At 42.6% G+C, this 20,068-nt stretch overlaps 1 protein-coding gene across 5 annotated transcripts in view; it reads right to left on the reverse strand.

Moving 5' to 3' along the window:
• LRRK1 (leucine rich repeat kinase 1) overlaps positions 1-20,068 on the reverse strand; it is a 105,829-nt gene that overhangs the window by 44,490 nt on the left and 41,271 nt on the right. For all 5 annotated transcript variants that reach the window (XM_039492342.1, XM_039492341.1, XM_039492339.1 and 2 more), the window contains exons 8-13: positions 11,937-12,163; positions 11,431-11,558; positions 10,980-11,143; positions 10,032-10,169; positions 4,803-4,915; positions 3,472-3,548 (exon numbers count right to left, since the gene is read on the reverse strand). In XM_039492342.1, the coding sequence (XP_039348276.1) occupies positions 3,472-3,548; positions 4,803-4,915; positions 10,032-10,169; positions 10,980-11,143; positions 11,431-11,558; positions 11,937-12,163 (847 nt within the window). The remainder of the gene's footprint in view (positions 1-3,471; positions 3,549-4,802; positions 4,916-10,031; positions 10,170-10,979; positions 11,144-11,430; positions 11,559-11,936; positions 12,164-20,068) is intronic.

Below are 20,068 nucleotides of genomic sequence, written 5' to 3' on the forward strand. Positions count from 1 at the left end.
CCTAGTGTACGGAGTATCCCTAAATCATTCTCTCTAAATAATTTCCTAGACATAAGTAAACAGTTTATTTGGTAAAATTATATTAAATATAGGGAGCTTTTTGTATGAAACTGATGTGTTCTGACTCCTGTCTTCACTAAATGTCCTTTAAACTCCTGGTCACGTCCTCTGGTCTCACCAAGCTGCACTTGGGACAGGAGGAGAAGCTGGGAGACAAAGGTGATTTTACTCCATCTTTGTGGCTGTCCAATCCTGGCGCCAGCCAGGGAGCTGGGTTGGCCCCTGGCCCAAGTTCAGTCACACCCCGATACCCACGTATCAAGGGGGACGTTCTAGCTAGGGACTGTCAGAGAGCAGTGGCATTCAGGTCATACCCCCTTTCCCTAGGCCCCACCCCCTTTCCTGGGGGAAGGGATTGTTATGAAGATTGGGCTTTCTCTGCATTGCTGGCTTTGCATTGCTTGAGGATTCTCATTGCACGAGGAATCCCCGGGGAGCTGGTTAAACAGGCCTTTGCACGGCCAGAGCAGCACATAGGAGCTACGGCAGGGCTGAAGATCTGGCCCTCTGAATCTGGCATCGTCTTGCTATAACATTCATATTTCTTATTTCAAAGTAACGCACACCAATCCTTTTTGCTGAGGCCCTTCCCCATCTGCAGCTGATTGCTGGATCGACATCACCTAGCCCAGACTAACAAATGCACCTCTCTTATCCCCTTGCTCCATGACCTGACACAAGTGCCTCCATCTCTCCTTTTGTCTCTCCTTCTCACCTCTTCTTTTCGCATTACTCCACAAGAGTAGACGCAGAAGATGGGCATTAACTTGAATAGCAGGAGGATTTGTGGGGGGTGGGGTTGTTAGTAAGGCCAGGACAGATCTTTGGCTCAAAGCATCCCAGGGTTAGTCCTCCATTCACCCCCTGACCTCCAGCTGTTGTAATAGCTTTACAGAGTGGATATGATGCCCCTGATGCTGACAAACTCTTTAGAACAAAGGTTCAGGGTCATATTCCCACATGTTCTACACTCGGGATTGATGTCACAGCATTTATCTTTCTAGGTAAATCCTGCTATTTTTCTTTTCATTTGTAACTAGTTAAAGAAAATCTTATGCACAACAGAGATTTCTTTTCTTCATATGAACACACATTACTTGCTGGACAGCAGCTCCTACTTCCACTGAGAGGAAATTTTGCAAGTTTCATGGTTCCATAGAATTTAAGGCCAGAAAGAACCATTAGATCCTCCAGTCTGACCTCCTGTGTATCACAAGCCATTAAATTTCACCCAGTTAAGCTGTATTGAGCCCAATAACTTGGGTTAGAATAAAGCATTTCAGTCCTTGTGACTCTTGTGTGCAACAGGCAGAGAGCAAGAGATATCATACGAACGGCCATACTGGGTCAGACCAAAGGTCCCTCTAGCCCAGTATCCTGTCTTCCAACAGTGGCCAATGCCAGGTGCCCCAGAGGGAATGAACAGAACAGGTAATCATCAAGTGATTCATCTCCTATGGCCCATTCCCAGCTTCTGGCAAACAGAGGTATGGGACACCATCCCTGCCACTGATGTACCTACTCTCCATTAACTTATCCAGTTCTTTTTAGAACCCTGTTATAGTCTTGGCCTTCACAACATCCTCTGGCAAAGAATTCCACAGGCTGACTGTGCATTGTGTGAAGAAATACCTCCTTTTGTTTGTTTTAAACCTGCTGCCTATTAATTTCATTTCGTGACCCCTAGTACTTGTGTTATGAGAAGGAGTAAATAGCACTTCCTTATTTACTTTCTCCACAGCAGGCATGATTTTATAGACCTCTGTCATATCCCCCCTTAGACGTCTCTTTCCCAAGCTGAAAAGTCTCAACATTACTAATCTCTTTTTATACCCCTATTCATTTTTGTTGCCCTTTTCTGAACCCTTTACAATTCCAATATATATTTTTTGAGATGGGGCGACCACATCTGCACACAGTATTCAATATGCGGGTGTACCATGGATTTATACAGAGGCAATATGATATTTTCTGTCTTATTATCTATCCCTTTCTTAATGATTCCCAACATTCTGTTCACTTTTTTGACTGTGGCTGCACATTGAGTGGATGTTTTCAGAGAACTATCCACAATGACTCCAAGATCTCTTTCTTGAGTGGTAACAGCTAATTTAGACCCCATCATTTTATATGTATAGCTGGGATTATGTTTTCCAATGCCTGAGACCCCTGCAATGGCTTGGTATTGATTAGGTGAGGTGTGCCTGGATGATCTCAGCAGGTGATCCATGCTGCATGCTTCAGAGGAAAGTAAAAAACCCTGAAGTTCCCTGAAAATCTGACCTGGGGGGAAATTCCCTCCTGACCCCAAATCTAGAGATCAGTTTGACCCTGAGCATGTGAGCAAGACCCAGCAGCCAGGCATCTAGGAAGAGGATTCTCTGTGACCTCAGAGCCATCTGTCAGGCGTCCTGTCTCCAGCTGTGGCCAGTCCCTGATGCTTCAGAGGAAGGCCAAACTACTCCCAGAATATATCTGGCCGATGGTGCCCCAGGGGAAAAACTCCTTCCTGACCCCTGTAGCCGACCAGCTAAAGCCTTGAAGCATGAGATTTTATTATAGTCTTTGTCTTAATGCAGATTTGCAAGTGTCATGGGTGTGTTGAGGGTAATGCTTCTGCTCTGTCCATGACCCATGAAGGAAGGGGAAAAATAGAGGGATTCATTCATAGTGCAGTGAGGTGAGACTATATGGCTAGTGGACTATTCTCATCAGGATGTCTAGGGCAATGTTAACTGTCATCACAAAACCTAAATTTTATTCCGTTCTATGCAATTCCCCAGGGAAACTGTAAAATGCACTGTCAGAAAGGTACTCCCAAGGGAGAATGCAGCACATAAAAGATCTGAGTGGCCTAAAATAAAAACAAACAAACAAAAAGAAAAGCAAATTAATCCCACAGAGATTAGGGATCAGTGTGGATATCTTCAAATGGTCTTTTGATCTTTATGGGATTTCACAGATGATAATCCAGAAAATCTCCCACCAGACCTTTGGCAATCATCAAAGAGGCACAAGGCAAAACCTATTTTGCAAGTTCAGCCACATAGTTGTATTGCCCTTGGGATCATCTAATTATTGGTTCGTTTCCCCATCTCAGTGAACCAAAGGGCACACTAGCTAGAGTGACTAGCTTCTCAAGCACTTCAGTAATTTGGGCAAAGAGAGGGACTGACAGTTCAGTGAGAGAAGCAGGTTTCACTCATTAGCCATTTGGGCAGAGGGGATAGACCAGTTCTACAGTAATTTGTACATTAAAAGCATTTCCCATCTTATTTACATGTCACTGCACTAAAAGCTGCAGCTGTGCTGACACTGACCACTCATCTGCCAGACTCCCTGTACCCTTGGAATTCACTTGGCGCAATTCACCATCTCCTTCCCAGGAGAGGAGGTCACCACATACCATACCTGCCTCCGCGCCTGCACGCACTCTGCTTCTTGTGGTGAAAAAGGAAATCCGCCTTGTTTTAAACCCCTCCTCACTCCTGCAGATGAAACAAAATGCACAGAGCGATGCTTGAGAAAGACAAAGCCACATTGAGGGACATTCACAGGAGCTCATACTGGTATGGGCCCAACCTGTGGGAGCTCAGCACCTTGTAGGATTTGGCCTCTGCAAGGCTTTCATAATGTCAGAGCACGGCCTTTGCTGGTTCCCATTCCCAGGCACGTGGAAGAAGGGTCTGAGCCACACAGTTCAGCAGCAGTTCTGAACGCCACCAAAACTCAGAACTGCCTGGACCCAAGGTTTTTGGTTCAGACTCATCTCTGTCATTCAACACATGAGCCTAGCTCTGGGGCATTATGTTGATTCCATTTGGGAAATGCAAACTTGACTTTGTTTTCTCTTTACTGGTATCAAGGTTTAGGAGATTGTCAAATAGCAAATTGAACAAGCTGCCTAAGAGACTCTGTAGAATAGCCTTTTCCTATTACAGCTAGCACTCCTCTGACATGATGACCCATGAATGCTATTGTGGAGATGGACTGAGACATTTCTAAAGCATTTATATATCCTTGTTTATTGACACTGACCATGCAGACTATTGGCAGGGCAAATCATAATGAATCTAGCAAATCTGCTGGGCATGCACCTAAATGACGTATATGGAAGCTTGATGTGCTTACATTCACTGCTGGAGAAGGGAACAGACCTGCAAGTCTGCATATCAAACATCCTTATAATGTTTTCTAAATGGAAAAAATATCACTCCTAAGTTTTGTTTTCTTTTCTAAATAGCCAAAGTCATTAGTCTGGCCATGGGCTAATGGCTTGTTACATTTTAATTTAAAAAACAAACAAACAAAGATTATTAACATTTTTCAAAACACATACTCCCAACAGAAATACAAAAGTTTAAGCCCAGACAAAATGCCTATGGTTAAGATATGCTCCCCACAAATAAGTACTTGCATTGGTAAACCACTCAGAGTGAAGCATGTTCTACGTTTTATTACCGGTAATAATTATTCACTCATGAAATAATGTCATGTGCTATATCCAAAGAAACTATGAGTAATATTTCTTCAATGCCACAGGTGTACAAGATGCTTTGGAGATGTAAAAGAAGATGTGGTCCATGCTGTATGGATAACTATATGCAATACAGAGGGAATTAATCCAGTGAGTCTGTAAAAGCATCGGCACTTTCTACCACATGTAAGGGATTGGTTTTGTTATTAATTTTTAATCTTTAGTTTAAATTTTAACTCTGACACAAACTAAAAGGAACACTTACTTCCCAAGCTGGTTCTTAGAAAGATCCAGTGATTTAAGTTGCTTGCAAGTCCACTTATCTTGAGAAGGCAACGAAACTAACTGATTTCCCAAAAGCTTCAGTGACACCAGCGCCTGAAAGAGGAATAGGCAGCACTTACAAGAAGCAATCCATTAAACAAGCAGAAAGAGGTCTGGTAAGTACGGCTGCTTAAATAACAGGAAAACTAAGAAAGCATTTCTTCTTTAACAAAGATACTAGCTTCCTAGCATATAAACATTCCCCTCCTTAACTCTCCCCAATACACACATTTACTGCATCTCCTTGTACAAAGCAATGCAGCTTTTAGCCCTACACAATTACTGAACTATTTGCTAAAGATTCAACTATAAATTCCAAACGTCAGCTTTGGTGTTAATGAAACAGTCCCATATAGATAAGAGATATGTTTCATATGGACACTATGCCATATGTTTGTCATAGGTGTTGCATATGTGAGTAGATTAAGATATGAGTGGGCCCTCTCCTACTAATTCATATTTCAGACTATATATTCTCTTGTATAAATCCAAAATGCAAAATGTGTGCTACCTATACAGTACAATCGGCATATATTTTTGTTACATGTGGTTTAGATTATTAAAAGTAGATTTACATTTCTTTTCACCATTTATACTATTGGTTTACTCTTTACTTGTACTCAGATTGTAGACTGAAGCTAGATAGTCAGTTTCATTGCTTGTTCTCATGCATTAAGTAGCACCACGGAGATATGGTAAAATTCCAAATACCACAGAGTTTAAATACAACCTCCCTCCTACAAATTTAATTGACATTTACAAAAAATTGATTTATGCCAGATTTTGTAAACCTCCCACTCTCCTGCCTTGCTTTACAAATAAATTTGAAGCTAAAACCATTCCCTTTAATAAAACAAGAGTAGATTTTCATTGAAGAGATGTTCTCAAAATAGTAAAGCATCAGGACAATACCCAAAGGCACTATAAAGTGCTTTTAAAAGCTGGACAAGACGATAGTACTTGAAATATGTCAGCATTAGATGGAAAATTGGGGATGAGGGGTTCCCCCATGAGAAATTTCAACTTTTCATTAAAAAATGTTTTGGCCTGAAACTGAAATGTTTTTGGTTTTTCAGCAAGTCAATGTTTTCCATGAAAATATTGATTTTGTCAAAGACCCAATTTTCCATAGAAAAACAGTTTTTGACTGAAAATTTAATCAAGTCCTAGTCAATACATCTCCTGATGTGATCTGAGATAAGCAGAATTTTAACCTAGAAATGCCAAATTCTTTCTAGCATAACTCCACCGAAGTTAGCGTAATATATCCAAGGTCAATGGAGTTATGCTAGCAGAGAATTTGGCCCTAGGTATTTTAAGACACCGTTTATGTTCCATATGCCATTAAGGTTTAGTGTAAATGGTGCAGACCACTTAACAGGTTGTGCTGCATAGTGTGGCAAGTACTTAATCAAGCCACAATAACACTGTCTCATAAAGTGAGACTGTTCCTCTGTGATGTGTTCAAATAGAAGAATAAGAAATCTGAGTGGGACCAGCGTAGAAGCCTATCATCGGGTGAGTAGGTTGGTATTTAACATGTAACATGCGCTGTGACAGGACAGGGACACACCAAAGCTTTAACATAATGCTAGAAAAGTAGCAAATATAGATAACTGTGAAATATTAGAGGCCATTGGAAGGGAGCCAGTGAAGGAACATGCTGAGTCAATTTAAATGCTGGAATTGAATGACACCAGAGACCTCCAGAGAAGTATAAACAAATTAACCATATAGCCTTTCCCCACCCCCACATTTTGTCAAAATCTTTGCACATTTGGAATCAACCTCAGTTTGACAAGAAGAATCTGTCTCTACCCAACACTTTGTGCCAAGTTCCCTGCAGGTGTCATAAATAAACAGATCGGGGTTAAGGGCTCTTTTACCTGGAAAGGGTTAACAAGCTCAGTAACCTGAGAAACACCTGACCAGAGGACCAATCAAGAGACAGAATAATTTCAAATCTCTGTGGAGGGAAGCCTTTGTCTGTGTTCCTTGTTGGCTCTGTGTGCTCTTTTTGGATCTAAGAGAGGCCAGTTATGTCTCCAAGTTCTCCTGGAGTAGTTCCTACTATCCAATAGTGAGTATTAATTAGAAAGGCGGATTAGTCTTATAATTTGATTTCTACATTTGCAATTGTGTGTTTGCTGAAGGAAATTCTTTATTTCTGTTTGCTGTTACTTTGCTTTTACTGAGAAAGAAACGGGGAGGGGGAATTCTCTCCAGGTTTATAGGTTAGACTCTGTGTATTGTTCCATCCTGGTATTACAGAGACAGCTACTTTCTTTTTATTCTTTAATAAATCTTTTCTGTTAAGGACTTGGTTGATCTTTCCTTGGGTGAATTCTCAGGGAAAGGGGAGGAGGGAGGCAACCCTATCTCTCCAAGGGAGGGGGAGAAAGCAGGGGGAATGGTTTCCATGGATTTGGGGCTCTGGAGGATCCCCCAAAGGGGGGGGTCCCAATACACTCACATTACATTATGGGGTGGTGGTGGTGCTTTCACATCAGAGACTTTTTTTTTATTTAGTTTAGAGGGTCCAGTCCCAGGTTTTTTGAAACAACAGCTCTAAGTGGGGGGGGGGTCCTGCAGGTCCAGTCACATCACACAGGTTTCCAGAATCGTGACTGTCCAATGGCAAAGTTTCAGAGGGATGGAGGACAGTCATGAGTGAGAAATGGACCGTAGTAGGTAACTTCCTTCTCTTTTCTGCCACAACACACAATAGGGGAACTGTCATATAGTTTAAAACAGAGTGGAAAAAGTTACTGTTACTTAATTATGACAGCGGCTGCATGGGTCAACTTGTAAGGGATCTGGAAAACACAGGACTGCTTTGCATATGTCCCTCAGAGAAAAGTTCCTGATCTTTCTCCAAGAGTGATCGACTAGAGAGTGAGCCATGACTTGGAAAAGTACCAGCTTCTTTGGAAAATGGTAATGGCCTCTACAGCAAAGGTGACAAGGACTCTAGATGTCACCTTGTGTAGGAACATCTGTGCTGCACAAGGAATCGTAGAACATGAGCCAGTTTAGCTCCTCTTCTCATGCCACATCTGAACAATGACATATCTAAATCATATACTTTACCATGGACTAGATCCGGACTTTATGCCCAGCACTGAGCAAAGGGTGAACTACCACATTCCAGCAGCAGCATTATGCCAGAGATGCTCCTCTGAGACACACTTCTTCCTTGCTCCAGGGGCTTGGGATAGTAATTTACTGCTGGCCAGTGAGCATGTGCCTGCATGCGGGGTGGCACCAAAGTTCTGCCCATTTTCCACCCCTCACCACCTTCATCAACCTAGAGAGGGTGTGAGTGGGTGAGTAGTACCATTTGCTCCAATGCACCCGCACCCAAGATGAAGGTTTGCTGTTCTTATTTCCTCCGGTTCCCTTATGCAGGCATGTAATCACATCACAGTCTAGCTCTGAGTAACTTGGGTGAGTTGGCACTTTTTAATATTATCTGATTAGGACTAAAGAAACAGAGATGTGAGCTGGAGCTCCCTAGGATGCCCAAGTGCCTGCCAAAGTATGCCAGCTTGATAGGGCGACCATCTGTCCTGTTTTTAAAAGGACAGTCCCATTTTTTGGGACTTTTTCTTATATTGGCATCCATTGCCTTCCCCACCTCCTGTCCCGTTTTTTCACAGTTGCTATCTGGTAACCCTACACTTGACATGCTGCCCTGGGAACGATCACATCATACACAAATCCAGCCTTCCATACACAAAAACGACAGTGTAGGATGAAATGTGACCCTGGGGCACCATCTAGCGTCCAGCATTTGTGGTGTTGACTGAATCCCTCCCATTTGTATTTTTACTATCTTCAGAGAAAAAAAAGTGATGTTAGGGTGACCAGATGTCCCAATTTTTGGGACGTTTTCTTATATAGGCTCCTATTACCCCCCACCCCTTGTCCTGATTTTTCACATTTGCTGTCTGGTCATCTTAGATGTTAAAGTAAAGTAAAGGTGATGTTAAAGCCAATAGCACATAGATTACACCCTTCAGGAGACGTGCCAGGATAGAGGAAATGATGAGCAGAAACCATTAAAAAAATATATGTTATGAAAAGGCAACTCAGGAAGAAAATGATCTTCTCTGTTCCTATTAGCAGGAAAAAGCCAGAGGCATTTCTCTAGCACGCTCCTCCTTTCCCCTGTGGGCATTCCATTGGGTACAGGCTAGCTGAGTGGGATTGGGGAGGGAGGTGCAGAATTATTCTCAGTGACATTGTTCTCCCACTAACTTTATGGGGATTTCAAGTGAAATCAGGGCTGACCAGGATGGCTTCTCTTGAATGTGGTTTATCTTACACCTTCCTATCAGATGCTTTTCCTGCTACAACTGCTCGCTTGGTGTCCAAGTACACTGACTTAGACAGACATGGACATATGCTGTCACCACTCATTTTTCCATGCTGGGTAGAGCTGTGAAAATCTTGGCACTTTCACAAACGTTTTCCCTGATTTCAACCTACACAAGACTATGCCCCCTGTGCTTCACAATCTGAAATGGAAACTCAGATAAAACCGCTGAGTTCTGCCTTGTTTCCTGTCGAAACCAGAAATTCTGAACAAGTTTGGAGCAAAACCATGAATCTGTCCCATAAGTGGAAAGAGGCCCTACATTTGCATGAAAGGTTTGTCAAACACAATGAACCTTTCAATGAACGTGGTCTGCCCTTCGAGTTTGTAACTCACCTTAACCCATGTCTGTTTCATATGCTACCAGGTTTCAAAGCAAGTATTTCACACAGCACTTATGTGGACCCAATAAACAATAATATTTCCTGCTAATACAGTGCTTTCTGGGCCAGATTTTGTACTCATAATTATCTGTGGGTGCAATTAAGTACATTGGACTTCTAACTCTGACTTGCAACTACCAAATGGAGGTTGGTTTAAAAAAATGCAATCCTAAAGACACAGAGTTGCAGGTACCAAAACAGCTCCCAAAAGAAACCTAAAGCATGTTACAAACAATACACAAGGATCATTTGGGACATGACTAAAGCGCACCACTGGGGGAAACGGGGCAGCTGTTTAATATTGCATGGACCCTCTAATCCCTTGTTCATAATCACATACACACTGCAGTTTGTGTTCCTGTCCTGAATAGGTTCTGCTGGAAAAGCTCTAGGAGGCTTTTACACTTACTTCAAGTTGGAAAAGTCCTTGTGGAACTTCATTTAGTGAGTTCTCAGAAAAATCCACTTCTCTGAGGTGATTTTTCCAGAAAACTGTCAGTGTGTCCGGGAGGGACTCCAATGAATTTCTAGATGCTTTACAACATTTCTGGAAGCATAAAAAAAAATACTGAGACAATAACAAATTCTAAGACACATACATCTTCAAAGAAACATGCTGATCAATTGTCACATTTTATACATTAATACATTTGATCCATGCAGCCTTCCTAGGTTTTTTTTTTTTTTTAAGTGTAACTACTGCACCACAAGGAATTGCACACATGTTGGTCTAAGATCCCATTCCTGCAAGTCTAATTCCAAGCAACCCCCAATAAATTCCAAAAGCATACACTTAATCGACAGGCAAATCCATTTTTAAGTATATGCATTTTAATTGTTACTTTGAAGACTGTCACTTACTCTTCCCCATAAATATATATTTAACCAACAAAACACATTCTTGCACTCATTATTTTTTACCACTGTCCATAAAACACTGGCATTTATCTCCTCCTGAAATACACAATGACATTCAGGTATTGATATCTCATAATTTATCCACTGGCTTGATTAAAGTTAATCTTAAGGAAGGCTGTGAGTTTTGTAACATGACCCAGTACATCCTCCAGCTCATATAAGCAGGGTCCAAGCTGTTTGCTTTATCCATGGCAGTGGCATCATTGGCCCTACTGGGAATATCCACATGAACAGAGTGAACCACAGTGGATCTCCAAAAACCAACCCTGAAAATCCAAAAGATAAAATCACCCTGGTATCACCACTGCACTGGGAGACCAGCTTTTCAGCCTAAGAAGCTGGATAGAGTCTTAATGTATCACATCCCATTTCTTGGCACTGTCCTGTGAGTGCAAAGCTTTCCTCGGTCTTTTGCTCCCAGCAGAGCAGTTTGACCTACCAAAGGGCAGGCCCAGGGGTCTGGAAACACCTTCAGGTTGTTTCTGGAAACATTGAGGATGGTTAGGGATTTGAAGCAGTAAAGGAACAGTGTGGGGAGCTCCACCAATCTGTTGTCAGAGACATCAAGTTCTTGCAGTTTCCTTAATCCAATCCAATTAGTTGCTAGAAAATACAAAACACCACAAATTTAGTGAAGGTCTGTCACACGGGGTCTAATCTTGCATGGTTCTCAGTACTTCGTGGGTGTGAGCCAAAGCCCAGCGACGTCAGTAGAAAGTCTATTGACTTCAATGTGCTTTGGATGAAGACCCCATAGCTGTGCTAAGCACCCTCATGACCATCATTGGCTTTGGTGAGTTAGGGGTCAAAGGAAGCTTGGGTGCCTCTTGCAAGATCAGGCCTGGGAGTGGAAAGTGTAAGGGTAACACTGATCACTGGAGCTAACATACCACTTTCCTCATCAAATAACTTTTCCAGATAATTTTTGGTGGCGATGAGTTTCTGAAGTTTTGTGAGATGTAGGAATCCAGAAGGGAGAATACAGAGCCTGTTGATGGACACATCCACCTCGAGTAACCTGCAAGTGTGGAAAAACATCCAACAAAGCATAAATAAAAGCATGAGCATTGAGTAGTGTTGTATAAACACATCTATTTTATCATATTTTAGCTCCCCTTGGGCAGAGGTATGACATGGTCTCACAAGCCATGACAAAAGCCGCACTTTAAAACATGACCATCCTGATAATTAACTTGGAAATAACTGTATTATAAAGTATGGAGCAGAACTGAGTCTTCGTACTGAAAAGATAAAACCAAGAAGCCCTTCATCTACTCAAGGGGCATAGGTTCATTTGTTCTCGTCAGGTTTCAGTCTGTCACACATACACAACTGATTGATCTGAAGCAGCTCTTTGCACTTGCTATCCTTTGATTCAAGAATACAGCACACACACCTTGTGCATATAATTTCATCGGATGACTGGACGCTGGGCAGTTCGGTCAGCTGGTTGTCAGAGAGGTTCAGTTTCCTGAGATTTATCAGTCCCCATGGAATCACAGATGGGAGGGAGGCCAGGCAGTTGGCAGACAGATCGAGCTCAGTTATCTGACATGAGATATCAATCAGCCAGTCCAGATCCACCCATGGCAGCTTGAGATTTGACCAACCCACAGACAGTGCCTGTATGCCAAAGAAAGAACAAAATGCAATTTTAATATGACTCACTCGCCTTATGGTAATAAGCCAGGGCCTGTTACGATACTGACAAATCATCAAGTGAGTTGCAAGTGCTTCACTTTCCATGCAACTAGCTTCTAGGAACTCAGATGACCCAGCTGTCAGAGGCCCTGGTCATGAAGCTGCTCCGTGGGCTTCATCCAACGACGCAGTGCTCAGCCTAAGCAGTGGAATAGCTACAGAGTTGTGCCACTTAGGGTGAAGTGATCTTCCATGAAACCTGCACACTCTTCTCTGTTGGAGGCAGGGTAGATCCTCAAACCCTGTCCCATCCCGTACTGTGCAGGGAGCTGAGCTCTGTGCCATCCAGGAGGCACTCAGATGCCTCAGTGATGGACACAGCCTGAGAACCTAGACATGGATACATACTGCAAGTCCTTCTTAAATCCCATGTCCCCCACCTCTTTCCTCTTTTGTGACTTGAAGCTATACTGGGTCCTTCGCCGGGGGGATCCTTGCACCTCTGGATGTACAGGCTAGATTTCCTCCAAGTGACACTATTACAAGGACTAGTGTAGAGTTGTGCGTGTGAAGCAGGTGCAGGATGGCATCCACATCTGAGATGTGGGGCAGAGAGTGTGAAACACTCAAGGAGGGCTGCCTAAGAGCTTGTGGAAAGGAGTCACTGCAAGCCCATAGGGTAGATATGCTGCACTTGGGTAGAAAAAACGCCTTCAACCAGTGTGGTCAAACTACAGTAAATTACACTAGTGCAAGTCACACGTACATGAGAGGTCTGTACCACTTCAGCGACATTGGTCTAGCAACACCAGTCCAAAACTGCCCAGTCTGGACCGGCTCTAAGAGAGAGTTCCCGTAGGAGATTAGCAGCAGTAGAATAAGACTTATCGCTGGTGGGCTGTTTGCTAGAATACATAATATTTTCACATGTATCATTTTTCCCTATCAAACCTTGGAACATCACCAGATCTGAGCCATTTCAAGGAGTGTTTTACAAAGGCATGTCCAGACCAGGGGAAGAACAAGAGCTGCCCTATTGGAAAGAGAATTTGTGAACAGGGGAAATTTGCTCATGAAGTTAGAAACAAATTGGCAAAATAGCACTATTTATTGTGAGACACAATTTGGGCAGCAACTCCATTGCGGATACCACAGAGGCCTATGAGAACAGGACAAAAATAACATTGTATCCTTTGTTCAAAGAGAATCTGAAAGTTGTTAAAGGCTAAAACAAAGTGGAAGCCTGAATTAACACAAACACTTTGGAAATGGGAAAATGTGACCACCTAATGATCTCTGCACTGAAAAAATATCACGGGCAAGCCCCAAGCCTCCGTGCCCCTCATGGCGTGTGTATGGCCTGCGACTAATTTTTTATGTGGGTAGGTGGCCCGTGACAGAAAAAAGGTTCCCTAACCCTGTGCTATATGATATAATGCTAAACCTTAAAAACTGGGTTTAATGGAGTGATTCATGAATGCACCACCAGGAGGCAGCAAGCAACTGATTAGCTGATTTCATTTCCTTTTAAATTCTGAATTTATAGCCCCGTGATTTCTTTTTACATTTTATTTTAAATTAAAAGGAAATACAAAGGTGGTTTCCAGGTTGATCCCAAATGCTTATTTGGTATACAGAATTCCAGATAAAGAAGACCAAGTGGTGAAGATGCAGAGGAAAGTGGAATTATTATAAATAATTGAGCAGGCTAACAAATAACAGTAACAATATATAGGATATGCACAGTCCTTTAGACATAAAAACACTTAACAAATATTCACTAATGAAACCTCAGAACCTCCCTGCGAAGTAAAAAGGCAAATTATTATTATTATCCCCATTGTGCATGTGGGTAAAATGAGGCACAGAGGGTGAGGGACTTGCCCAAGGCCACACACATCACACTGCTGCGTGGCCCTGGCATCTGATACAGGCTGCACCAGTCTGCCGTGAGAAATCAAATTACCCAGGGCATCCAATGCAATGGTGACTACAGAGCACTTCGTGCAAAATACATTTTAGAGCTTTTACAATGACACCAAGTGAATGCAGTTTTCTCACAGAGTCTCTTGTGCCTGTTTATTTAAAGGTCTGTTCATTACAAATTCCAGTGGTTACATTTTATAGGTCAGCTGTAAACATTTACTCCCAGCCGAAGCTTGTAGCAGCCCAAGAGCAAATTTATTTACAGCATTAGACAAAAATCAGTGGGCCCACTTTTGAGTTGTGGAATAAAGAGGGCATAAAACACAGACAGGTCTGGGCACCCTCCTCCATTGCCATCATTCCAGAATACAATCAGAAGGACGCTGCCAATTAGTGCTGGTGCAACAGGGTTGCGGGAGTTAATAAAACTTCAGCTAAATCATCCCCAACATGGGAAAAACTCTTCCATACGAGGAGAGAAAACATGGGCAGAGAAGCTAGCAGAATTTCTTTCCGGTCAGATTGCCCCTTTACCAGGAAGAGGTGGGAGAAAGATTCAAACATGTGGGATTCAAGAAGCCTATCTAGGGGGAGGTCTACACTAGAAGGTTTACCATCAGAGCTATACCAGCAAAACCTCCAAGTGTAGACACAGCTTATACCAGCAAAAAGTGCTTTAGCCAGTATAGCTTATTCTGATGTTATGCCGCTATAACTGCATCTACCCAAAGGCTATTTGCCAGCATGGAAAATCCGCAAATCAATCAATCAATCAATCAAAAATCACATGCCTAACCAACATTACTATGCTGGTAACAGTTTCTAGTGTAGACCTGGCCTCAGACAATGTTAAGAGGGGACTAGATCACAATCTGTAAGTAACTCCCTGGGAAGAAGATTTCTAATAGTAAAGGGTTCTTTAATCTAGCAGACAAAGGCACAGCGAGATCCGATGGTTGGAAGCTGAAGCTAGACAAATTCAGACTAGAAATAAGTCTGTTACAGTGAGGGGAACTTACAATCGGAACAACTTCCATTGGGGCTTCTACATCACTTGGAGTCTTTAAATCAAGACTGAATGTTTTTCTAAATGACATGCTCTGGTTCAACCAGAATTTATGGGATTGACGCAAGAGTGACCTGGGCCTGGTCCAGCCTTAAAAGTTTTGCCAGCTATGTCAATGAGAGAGGTGACTTTTTTACTGACATAGTCGTGTCCTTTTGCCATTACAGCCTGTTTAGTTTGGGGAACTGGTCCAGGCTATACCAGCAAAATGACCTTTCTGCTGGTATAAACTATGTCTACACTAGGAGGGTTTGCTGATATAACCAGAAAACCTCTTATGTGTAGAAACGGCCAGGTGAAATTCTATGGCCTGTTGTGCAGGAGGTGAGAGTAAATCATAATGGTCCTGCCTGGGCTTAAAATCTATAAATCTAGGGAACAAGAGGCTGTCCACTGACTGTGTAGCCTCATTTCCCTATCTGCAAAATGGGGATAACAGCACTTTGCTACTTCACAGGGGTGTTGGGAGGAGCAAAACATAAGGACAGCTCAAGCAGGGGAGGGGAAGGAGTCCAATGGGGCCCAGCTGGAGCCAGTCCAGCCCCAGAACTGTACAGGAGAACCTTCCACCCTTTGGAGGCACAAGGGCCCATATGCTAGCCCCCTCTCCTCAGTCACATGGCTTTTTGGAAAGAAAGGGCAGAGAGAAACCGCACGGGGACTGACACGGGCACAGCAACTGCAGAAAGCTGTTCAAACGGGCTGATGGACACTGATGGTGTTGTCAGGCTTTTTTCTACAGACCTCACGCTGAACATTCTCCCTGCTGTGCTGATTGGCTGTTTGCTCCAGCCCCTCCCTCTCTCTGTCTCGCCATTGTGCTAATCCCCTTCTAACACAACGCCACTGAGATGACTCAGGCAACAAAAGCAACTAATCATGGCGCTGACACGACCTTTGCCGCCATCACATTGCTCATGCTGCTTCTGTGTTCTGTCCCCTTCCTGTGCCCTTTATCTATCTTGTCTCTTTAGATTGTAAAGAACTAGGGGCGGCCTGTGCCTAGCACAATGGGGCCCATTCTCAGTCGGACCCTAGGCACTACCATAAGCATAACAAATAATCATTGATAGAATGACCATGTTTCTGTGGGTACAAGTAAGACCATGTGTCTCAATTGCCTCTCATTTGTGTCGCATCCTTTTACTACTGTGCATCATTTACAAAGAAAATGCAGACTCATGATCCTGAGGTTATTTAATGCTATAGAAATCTATCACTGTAGCACTCAGGCTGACTTCCAAAGCCACTTTAGGGATTAAGACCCAAATTCCCATTCAAATTAATGGGAATTGGGCATCCAAATCTCCATGCATCTTGAAAATCTTGGCATTAAGCTTTTTGCACTGACTACTCCTTCTGATTTTGGATCTTGGTCTCACAACGTTCTCATACATGAGCCTTGGAAGCCAGAGGCATGAGTCAAACCTTGCTGTCTGGCTTAAGCATAGTGAGTCAAATGTATCCTTGGTGTAAACACATTACAGTCAATGGTTTTACAGCAGGGATGAATTTGGCCTTGGATTTTGTGGTTCTCTCATAATAAGTTTTAACAAAACTTGGCTGCAATGCCATCAAGAAAGGAACTTTCTTTCCTAGCTAGCACTTAATGATCTCCCCTAGCTTTGCAGGCAAGCCCGTCTCCGTGAATGTCAAACTCTCAGAACCCCAGGGATTAGAATAAACGAACAGAGAGTGGCATTGCATTGGGGCCATACAACTATTCTGTAATTGGCTCCACGGAGTGCACCCCATGCTCTCTAGTCCTAATAGACTAACAGTCTCCATACACAGCCTGCCCGTGAATGACTTACTGGTTTCAATACCACCAAAGAAGGCTCCTACAGACTCCTTTTCCCCTACCATGGTAAGCATTTTTCAAGCATCTGTCCCCTTCCCAGTCTTGAAAACTAACTGGAACTAGTCAGAAGCAGCCTGCTGCTTCCAAATGGAAGACTTTGGTTACATTATGCATCCACAATCAAAGGGAGGTGTAGGATAATTGGCTGGAGTTTTGCTGTTTGTCCTATTCTGTAATTTCCTTTAAATCTTGGCAAAGAGCTGGCTACTTGATTCTGCAGAAGTATAAAAATCCTTTCTAGCTAAATTACTTTCTAAAATTCTTTCCTAGTTAAAATTCTTCTGCTGGGTGCGGTGATGCTGATTTACTAATTACTAACGAGCAAATATTATTTACCAGAAACCTAGGGTGTCTGATAAGTTCTTGTACATAAACCAAGATGTTGCATCATCCACTTTCTTTAACTGGCTTGCCTTGGTCTAATAGGACAATGGAAGGGACAATGGAAGGATTGTAGGCCCAATGCCAGAGTGACTCTGGAGCATAGCCAGTGAAGATTTCTGTATCAGCAATGGAGTAACTGATAGCAGCAATCAGCCCTGTGCATGGTGAAGCAGTCAGAGAAGATTCTCTCTCTCACACACACATCAAAAGGGCTCATTAGGAAAGCGGCAACAGTTTCTTTTGCTCTTTTCCTATTTGTAATGGAAAAAAATATCCTTGACACTACGTGCAGCTGGAAAGATATATATCTGTGCACAGACTACATTCATTTGAATGCCTGGAATCTGTGCCCTGCTAAACCTCACTTTAATGCAGAGTAAACTTTAGAGATTGCAACCTGTTCCTATATAAAAACGGAGCGTTTCCTCTTTTTATTGTGGCAGTGGTTGGGTGGATTTTTATATTAGGAAAAAAGAGAAACAGGCTTAAGAAAATTGAGAAATAGCCCTTGATCTTTCTCCCGCTGTAGTGTGACAAAGTGAAAGCAAGTAGTGCTCTGTACAGCATTGCGGCTGTCTGAGAGGTTCAGTACGTGTAAACCAGCTGTCCTAATAATAAAATATTTTGTGCATACTAGGTGAAATTCATGGCGGTGCAAAGGGCCGGCACCCCTTCTGACCACCCACTGAAAGCAAAGATGGAGTAATCTCTTTTCTTTTTCGTCCTGGCCTGAGACTAAAAATATTACCACCTGGTATGTCTCACCCAAAGGGAGAGAGTTCATATATGCCTCTAGTTCCCATGGAATGCTATGGAGTCTGGGGCCAAATTATCCATTGCCTATCTTAGTGGTTGCTGTTGTCTAGTCCTTGCTTTAATTAGAGGAAAGAAGAAGAGAATGTTTACTTTCCTCCTCCTTCAAGCTGGGCACTGGGGGCATATTCGTCCCAGCCCGGATTCAGCAAACCATCTCTAGTCAGGAAAGCACTTAAGCACATAATCAACTTTAAGCCCACATGTAAGCGCTTTCTTGAACTGTGTCATTCCAGTTATTCAAAGACCTGAACTTTGCGAAGACATCAGGACAGTTTCATGCCTGGCAGGAGTCCTTTGATGCCAGGGGATTTACACTAGATGTGAATTTTGGCCCAGTATATCAAAGCTAATTCAAACAGAAACCCTAAAATATTCAACATACAGCAACCATGAGAAACAGGGCCAAGTTTCTGCTAATCGATTCATCGTTCAAAACTCCTCTCTTCTTCACTCTTCAGCAAAGTATTAAGCCATTTATAACAGAGCCTATGTTAAATATGTCAGGATGTTCACAGGAAAACAAATCCCTGTACTACACTTCAGACTTGTATTCTGTGATGTATTCAAGTGGGATATCTACTGGACTGGAAAGCATCTCTTCTGCATAAGCACAAGTGTATTACTTGTCTCAGCTGCTATTCAGGCATTCCTGGGCTTAATTAATCTCCTTTTATTCATCTGTCATCAAAAGCTAAGAAATAACCTTAGATTCATCCCCACTTTCTTCCACCTACACTTCCTTGGGAGTTTCATATAAAACTATTTTGCTAGCTCCAGTCTGTAGTAAAATGCCCTTAACTCTACAGAAACTCACCTGCTGTTCTTGTGGCATATGACATCCAGCCTCTTTCTCACATTACATAATGCAACCCCTAAATTTACAAGCATCAGCCTCCTGTGAAGCTAGTAGCATATAACCACAGAGTTAAAGTGACAGCTTGGCCGGGAGCCTAAACTTGAGTGATTTGCACAGGACAATTTATTGCTGCACAGTCAACTGCGTCCTGTGCAATTCTGCAGTCTAGGAAACCATCACCATCACTTTGGTGACAAGTGATTTGATGTAATCTGTTAAAAAAACCCAGCTTTACTAGAGATTTTACTCACTTTATGTCATTCCATTTTGATTGCAGATAAGTATAATTTGGGCCAATGTACAGGCTAGTGAGGTTAAAAAAAAGCCAAGGATGAATGCTGTATGACTGTACAAGACTTCCAATGGACTGTCAATAATGCACTTACAGTACAAGATCTGTATGCATATAACAATATTTTGCATAATATATGTGTACGTGCAGTTTTTAAGCACGTACACTTCCACAAAGAGTTGTTGGTTTTTTTTGCTCACTATCACCTGTGCATGCAACTGGCAGAATTTGCGAAATAAACTCTATTTGTGTACACAAATGGGTGTCCTGTTACCAGTCTGTGCAAGGTTGTATGCACATAAATAGAGTCCTCCCCAACAGTCCACTGATAATTTGGTCCACGTAGGTTTTCCATATTTCACAGCTCTTGGGTATTTTAGTGTGGGCTACACAGGCATATAATGAATATAAATAAAAATTATAACTGAGAGTTTCCAAGGAAATTATGGGAGTCAGTGTCTGCAATTTGTGTCCCTAAGTTCCTTTGAATATCCCAGACCCAGTACTTTATACCTAACAGGTGGGTTTGAAAATGTGAAGAAGAATGTACAGTGCAGTTCCTTTCACTGAGCAAACTAAAAACAAGCCCTGAGCTTGCAAGAATCAGTCTCCCCACAAGGCCATATAAACCCGAGGCAATGTCTACATTACAGAACCTATGCTGGCATAGTTATATCAGCATAGCT

This window comes from Mauremys reevesii, linkage group 10 (assembly GCF_016161935.1).
Source record: "Mauremys reevesii isolate NIE-2019 linkage group 10, ASM1616193v1, whole genome shotgun sequence".
Taxonomy (NCBI): domain Eukaryota; kingdom Metazoa; phylum Chordata; order Testudines; family Geoemydidae; genus Mauremys; species Mauremys reevesii.